We start from the raw sequence: 6,936 nt of genomic DNA on the forward strand, positions 1-6,936 counted from the left end.
GCGACTGTGGGGATGTGTGGGGAACAAGGTGGGGAGGCACAACAGGGGAGGCAATCTGGTGCTAACCTCCTCCGTCGTCAGTACCAGTCAGAGAAACAGAGCAGATTTAAGAATCCAAGAGGCAGCGCGTTTATTCTGGGCTCTAGGGGAGAGCCCCCTGATTTCATTCCCACTCGTCACCACCAGTGACAGGAGGACAGATCTTGGGCCAGCCAAGGCCCTGTGGTTCCTGGCTCCTGGCCCTGTGTCCTCCTGAGCCTGCAGACAGGCAGTCTGTGTCAGAGGTAGAGACGGCCCCTCCAGGGGTACCAGAGCTGAGCGGACACGTGGGCCAGGGGCAAGAAGGGCAGGGAGCGTGGGTGCACATCCGTGAGTCCAGCTGGGGCTTTATTTGCTGCCCGCCATGATCTTGAGGTACTGCAGGGCACGGCGGGCAGCCTCACCGCGGGCTGCCTCCCTGGTCGCTGCAGAGCCATGACACACGGTAGCCGGCTGTGTGGACAGCTCCACCAGGCACTGGCAGAGGCCACTCAGGCTCAGTTCCTCTGGAGACCAAAAGCGGGGGGGGGGGGGGGGACACGGTTGGGTGGAAGGCAGCCGGCAGGGCTACAGCCACATCACCACGTGCCCGCCCCCGCAGACCCACGTGTACTTGCTCTGCTTCAGTCCCCACCATCCCCGGCCTCCCGACCAGCCGTACCGATATCCAGGTAGCTGACGTGGAAGGCCTGCTCCTCAGAGAGCTCACTGAGGACGCTGCAGCAGGCAGAGCCCAGAGCACCTAAGGCGCCCAAGGAGCAGCTACGGAGGGACAGGATCTTCTCTCCCACTGAATTTCGCAGAGAATCCCAGGTGCAGCCTGGGCCCCGGTTCCGAAGTCCATCTAGGCGGGAGCCCACACCCTGGCGAGACGGGGACAGGGAGAAAGATGCAGCCATGAGCTGAGACCCAGGCGCTGACCGGACCTTCGAGGCCAAGGGGAGAAAAGCCCACAGAAGGAGTGCTTCGTCCCACGTGCCTTCTTTGAGTTGGCCTTTCTGGACCAGGGGTCCGGGCAGCCTTCGTCATCCAGTAGCAGCAGTGTGCAGGGCCCCTGCCCCGGGCCAGCTCCCCCCCGGCACTCACCAGGCAGGCCTGTGGCTGAGGCAGAGAGGGGGCCCAGGGAACTCTGGCTCTGGTAGGAAAATGGGGAGAAGCAGGCCTGGGACCTGGAGGGGCTCACTCCCGAGTGACAGGCTCATGTCCCCGGGGCCCTGCCTGGCACGGAGGACGGAGCACAGTGCCTGGCCCACACGAACCACTCACAATGGAGAAGTGATCATCATCAGGCTCTGCCTCATTCCCGTCCCGGGCATCCAGAGGCACCGTGTGCACTCGAAGCAGCATCTTGGCCGCCGCGTTACGCTTTGCCAGCTTTTTGGAAGTGCCACTGCCTGCGTGTGGGGAGAGGGTTGCTGGATTCTGATTCCCAATAGACCCAGTGCCTTCCACCCAGCTCAAACTCGGGGTGAGGGTCCCCTCACGGGATGTCAGTTGGAAAGAGGAGCTCGGTACCTGCCATGCGCCTGAGAACCTGGTCAACCAGCAGGGGGCAAAAGACAGCGTGCAAGGGAGATGCCGGGAGGAAGGAGCCAAGCCGGGGGCTCAGCCAGGACAGTGGGGCTTTGGCAGAGAGAGGCTAGGAGCTGCCGGTGGCCGGGGCTGGAGTAGCAGCAAGAACTCCCCTCCACCCAGTTACCGATCTCAACGAAACGCTCCACTCGGCACGTCATGGTAAACTCTTTGCGATGGGCCGGCCCAGACTCCTGGGTCACCGTGTACTCAGGCAAGCGCCAGCCTTTCTGCACCACCAGCTCCTTGGAAGGGAGAGACAAGGGTGCGCAGGGCTGAGCGAGAACTCATGTCCTCTCCCCCCTCCCCTGGGAGCCTCAGGTCCCGGGTTAGAAGAGGGATAAAGGGGGTGGGAAAAGCACTCAGAACAAGGGAAGAGCCCCACATGAGCGTTCCTCATGGCCCCAGGTTCGAGGGAAGACAGGCATGCACGGGAAAGGAGGATGGGGGCACACCTGCAGAGCGCCAACAGGATTGCACTCGGACTGCTGAGGGGAGACGGGGGGCTGCACCTCCATGGGGGGGCTCCTGAAGGGAAAAGGGTCCAGGCCAACGCTGATGGGCTGTCCCTTTTGCAGCTGTCCATGAGTCCCAAGCCCTGCTCCGGTGTCCCCGTGACCATCTCCCTACTCCCCGCCTGGCAGGCAGCTGTCCATCCAAATGTCCAGCCTGCTTCCTCCCCCTCCCACCCAAGTGAGGTCTTGGGTGAGGCCAAGACCCATTTAGACTTTCTGGAACAAAGGATCATCGCCCGGCCAGGAGAATGGGAGAGGGGCTATATATCCAGTCCCTGGAAGCACCTGATGGGACGCGCACACAGGACCATCATGTGACCAACTCAGAAGGAAATGGGGCCCGCGAGACCCTCAGACGTGGCCAAGCATCATCCACATGGCCATTTAAAAATCATCAATTCCCTCCTGTCCCAAGAGCTTACCAGCTGGGACGAATTCTTCAAATTCTGGGGCCCAACTATTCCAGCCTGTTTACTCTCAGGCTTCCTCCTGCCTGACCAGCCTGGGTCCAAAGGCTGGGGGACCAAGTGCCAGGACCCCTTCCTCCCCTCTCCCCACCAAGGCAGGCAGGAAACACAAGATACCTGGTTGGAACAGCAGATGGAACAGGAGTCGCAGCCGCTGCAGCAGTAAAAACTGGAATGTCCTCAGGCAGTGAAGAGTCTAGGGGAGAAAAAGAACTTCCCGAGGGGAAGGGGCCCTTTGATTCACACCCATGTAGGGGGAGGGGGTAGAAGGGGGGACCCAGGTCCTCCTGGCCTCCCCATCCCCTAAGAAAACTCCTTCCCGCTTCGGCCAAAGACTCAGGGAAGCTTAACCACCAGCAAACCTTTGCTGCCAAACACTGGATCTAAGGGGAAGGAGGGTCTCTTCCCACTCAAGAAACACGGAGGCTACAAACTCCAAAGACCAGTGTGGGAGAAGGAGGGACAACGTGCTAAACAGAGGAGGCGTGCTGGGGAGCAGCCTCTCTAGCCTCGGCCTCCACCCCGCCCCCTCCCTAGCCTGGGCCCAAACCACAGCCCCTTGACAACCCCCCCGCCCAAGGGTCCTTCACAACAGCAGGAGCCCCAGAAGCATCCTGCTCAGTCCAGAGGCCACCCTCAGGAAGAGGCCCAGGTCAAGGCGGCTACGTGTCACCAGGCCAGCCCTCCTGGGCAGAGGAGGTGGCACAGGGGCCTGGGTTCCTGGCAGGGCCTCTAGGAAGCCTTGGCTGTTCCTCCCTCACCTGCTGTCCTCCAGGGCCGGCTCCAGCATGCTCCCCCCTTTGAGGTGTTTGAGGGCCACCTCAGCTGCCTTGTGCTTGGCGGCCTTCTTGCTGGGGCCCTGACCTGGGAGAGGGGCGTGGGCAATACCGGACGTCACTGGGAGGACAGAAGAAAAACCAGCATCCCACGGCCTCTCTCCTCACAGCTGCAGGGAGTCAACCAAGCCCCACTCGCCAACGGTCCCTGCCCAAGACTGGAAGCGCTACACTAACTGCAGGAAGGGAGGGCTTTTATCTTCCCATGAGCTCCCCAGATGGAGTCAGGCCAGGCGGAACTGCTCCTGAGCTCATACACCCTGGGTGCAGAGCCTTCCCCTGCTTTACTCTCCTCTGGGAAGCACTTCCTTTTCTCTCAATAGAGACAGATGACTGGAAAAGTAAAGAGGGGAGGCTCTAGAGTCAAGGCCTGGCTCTGCCACTTACTAGGCACATGACCTTGCACGAGTCGCTGAATCTCTCCGAGTCTCACTTTCCTCATATTCAACGTGAGGATACTACCATCTACCGCCCTGGATTAGACTGTGGTTCAAGATTAACTAGGAATTTGGTCGAGCACCTGGAACAGAGCCCAGTGCAGCGGACCCATACTCCCCCAAATACTTCACTGAGCCTTGGGTTTATCGCCCCTTTCTCCTCCAGGATGATGACATATCTGCCAGAGCACTGTGGCAGTCCCGCCTGCTCCTCTAACTCTCCCAAGTCCTGCCCACCTCCTCACACACCAGTTTCCCCCAATCCAGTCAGTGGCTTCTCCCCTGAAATCTCTCCTTCCCTCACTGGCCTCAGAGAAGACGACTGGGAAGAGACTCCAAGAAACAAAGCCAACAGGGCCCTGTGAATGCACACCCCAGCCAGGCTGCCCAAGCCTTCCTCACCAGTGCAGCTGGTGTCGCCAACGGTGACCCGGAAGGTGAAATTAGGCTGGTGGGCTTGGCCCTCGGCTTTGAGAAGGTCGTACACGGGCGTCTTCCCTATTCTGGTCCCATACTCCTGCAGAAGGCTGATCGGGGTCTTGCCCGGGTTGGCTGCCAGCATTTGCTCTATACTGAGGGAGGCGGGGGGCACAGACCCTCATTCACACCTCCAACTCTGCACCCACCTGGCCAAACACTATCAAACCCAGGCACACCATGGGGGACATAGGGTCCAGGGGACCCCGGGCAATACAGCAAACACTGGCTGGATTCAATGTGGAGTAGAGATGCAGGCTGGGAAAGCAGGGTCCACTGCCCCCAGAGCAAGAGGGGAATGCACTGTTCCTGTCTCGATTAAGGAAGAGGATCCTGTGCCCCAGTGCAGGTCGCAAGTGCATGTCCCCTGACACAGTGCAGGCCAGGGACCCGGTACCCACCAAATGCACTGAAGGTCGGGGGCATAAAGCCCAGTGCCCCAAGTGCAGTCTGGGAACCCGGCCAACCCCAAACTATTTAGAGCAGGAGGCAGTGGCCACTGCCGGGATGCATGCCGGGAACCACGGCCCACTACCCCAGTGCTTGCCGGGAACAACCCTCAGGCCAGGTGCATGCTGGGGCCGCGCCGCTAACTCCTCCGCACCGCGCCACGCTTTTCGCCCGGCAGGGATCGGGATGAGGCGGCTCACCTGGGCAGCCCGCAGCCCGTGGTAGTGCCGGAGCCCTGCTCCTCTTCACTCATTCCCACCTCCGTCCCCGCGGGCGCCACCGTGACTGCAGCCTCCACGCGCCCCAATACACAGCCGACGAGCTAGGGCCGGGGCCAAGCCCCGAGTCGCGGCCGGTCGGGCCCGCCGCGGGGCATGCTGGGACATGGAGTCCCCCGCCCACCTGACTCCATGAGTCTCCAACGGGAGGGGAGCTATCCGCCCCACAACTCTCGGCGTGGTTTGCCCTGGCAGACAGCACCGCCTTCTGGGAGGAGCGGAGCCCTCCACTACTGCTTCCCGAACTGAGGGTGGTTGTGTGTGTGTATATATATCTGCGTGTGTGTGTGTGTGTGTTTTAATAGCGTCCCGCCTCCTTTTTCCGCATCTCCCCTCCTCGGGGCGGGCATGCGTACTAGCTGAGTGGAAGCGGCCGGAGGCGGGGCGGTGAGGGCTAACTCTAGCACGGGGTCCTTTGAATCCCGAGGAAACTACAAAACCCAGGAGCTCGCGCGCCATCTTTGTCGCAGCTGGAGGGGCAGGGTCAGGCGTGCACGGAAAGCTTCGCGGTATAATTGGCTATTTCCGATTGCGCTGGCTGGCTCCAGGCAGATTGCGATTGGTTACGTTTCCTAGGAGGGCGGGGACAAGGAAAGAGTCATCCCCCTTTGGCCCCGCCTCTTTCCTGAAAAGTGGTTGTGATTGGTCCTGGGGCGAGGCGGCTGTCGGATCCTAGCTCTTTGCAAGCTCTGAGGATGGGCCTTCCTTACCTGGACGCGGGGAGGGGACTGTTCCTTGCCCCTTAAGCGGCGGGGCAGGCCAAGTCCATCTCAGGCCGACCCCCAGTCCTCGGCCTAAGCGCCTGGGCCCTCGAGCCTTCGTCTCACAGCATCTGCTTCCTTTTCCTAGGTTATCCTTCTCCCTTCCCCGTAATTCTGGCCCGCAGCCTGTCTGGTTTCAGTTCTTTTCTAAAGCCTGTTTAGAGTGTCCCTAGTGAACCTTTTTGTAGCTGGCCGGGAGACCCCCGTCCCCCTTCTGGGTGCTGAGAATCAGGCTGTGGTAGGACAACAGGAGGAGCACGTCGTGGTCTCTCGTTCGTTCCGCTGTGGGTCTTGGGTCTCTCGGCTGAGGAGACAGCAAGAGAGGATTCTGGCCTCTTAAAACTAATCCACTAATCTAGGTGCAGAGCAGAACACGTGTTTTTGAGTCCCAGAGCTCCAGTCTCTCCTCCCCAAAGTCTGACGACCGCTGGGTCAAAGGATGTAGGGAGAATCTTGCGACCTTGGAGAGAGATCACGAAAATGTCTGAATCTAATGAGTGCTCTGAGAATGGGTTAGGTAGTGGAGGTCCCGAGGAATCTTGGAATGATAACGAGCAACACTGGAGGGGGACGGGGCACTGAGCTGAGTGGATTCCAACTGGGTAGAACTGGAGTGGTGACAATTAGGGGAAGGAAAGCTGGCAATAGCGGTGGACAAGGGGAGCGATGCTAGAGCTCTGAGCGGGTGAGGGGGGGGCGGGAATCCCATGTTGAGGGGCTGCTGTCTCAGGGTATAGGAGGGAGTTTATAAGGCTGGTCGTAGGGGCCTCCTACGGAATCAGCGTAAGGTCCGAGGTGCGACTGCCACCAGACACCGCCTGCAGGGAGGTGAGGGGCCCAGAAGGGCCAGGGACGAGCCTGGAGTGCGCCGGATGGCAGCAGCAGGCTCCTTTAAGAGGCCGGCGGCTCCAGCGCAGCATCCCCCGCTCAGGGCGTGTCCGTCCCGGGGGGCCAGGGGCGGGGGCCTTGGAAGGAGCGGGAGTTCGAGCCAAGTGGGGACGGGGCTAGGGGTCGGGGGGTGGGGGGAGAAAGCTGGGGCTGACACCCGTGCACCCGGACACCGCACAAGCATCGCCTGTGGCAGCGCCCCGGGTCCGGTCGAGG

The 6,936-nt window shown here is 60.9% G+C and overlaps 1 protein-coding gene across 2 annotated transcripts; it reads right to left on the bottom strand.

Moving 5' to 3' along the window:
* Positions 1 to 105: 105 nt before the first annotated feature.
* Positions 106 to 5,267, bottom strand: TARBP2 (TARBP2 subunit of RISC loading complex). 2 transcript variants are annotated; one of them, XM_039255126.1, is made up of 9 exons: positions 4,994 to 5,267; positions 4,269 to 4,438; positions 3,355 to 3,457; positions 2,711 to 2,806; positions 2,067 to 2,139; positions 1,739 to 1,856; positions 1,306 to 1,433; positions 701 to 902; positions 106 to 545 (listed from the first exon to the last, which is right to left on the bottom strand). In XM_039255126.1, the coding sequence occupies exons 1-9, from the start codon at positions 5,044 to 5,046 to the stop codon at positions 388 to 390; spliced, it is 1,101 nt and encodes a 366-aa protein (XP_039111057.1). In that variant the 5' UTR covers positions 5,047 to 5,267; the 3' UTR covers positions 106 to 387. The 2 variants fall into 2 exon arrangements, with proteins under 2 accessions (XP_039111057.1, XP_039111058.1); XM_039255127.1 differs by lacking the exon at positions 4,994 to 5,267 and adding an exon at positions 4,745 to 4,860.
* Positions 5,268 to 6,936: the final 1,669 nt, after the last annotated feature.

The sequence above is a fragment of the Hyaena hyaena genome, unplaced genomic scaffold, assembly GCF_003009895.1.
Source record: "Hyaena hyaena isolate Hyena2069 unplaced genomic scaffold, ASM300989v1 scaffold_510, whole genome shotgun sequence".
Classification (NCBI taxonomy): domain Eukaryota; kingdom Metazoa; phylum Chordata; class Mammalia; order Carnivora; family Hyaenidae; genus Hyaena; species Hyaena hyaena.

Bases quoted from the DNA above. Each gene is read 5' to 3' on its own strand.
- TARBP2 (XM_039255126.1), bottom strand. From the start codon at position 5,046: ATGAGTGAAGAGGAGCAGGGCTCCGGCACTACCACGGGCTGCGGGCTG. The intron at 2,140-2,710 runs GTATCTTGTGTT...TTTTCCCTTCAG, and splicing joins CCATCTGCTGTTCCAACCAG to GAGCCCCCCCATGGAGGTGC. The intron at 1,434-1,738 runs GTAACTGGGTGG...CCCCACACGCAG, and splicing joins GGAGCGTTTCGTTGAGATCG to GCAGTGGCACTTCCAAAAAG.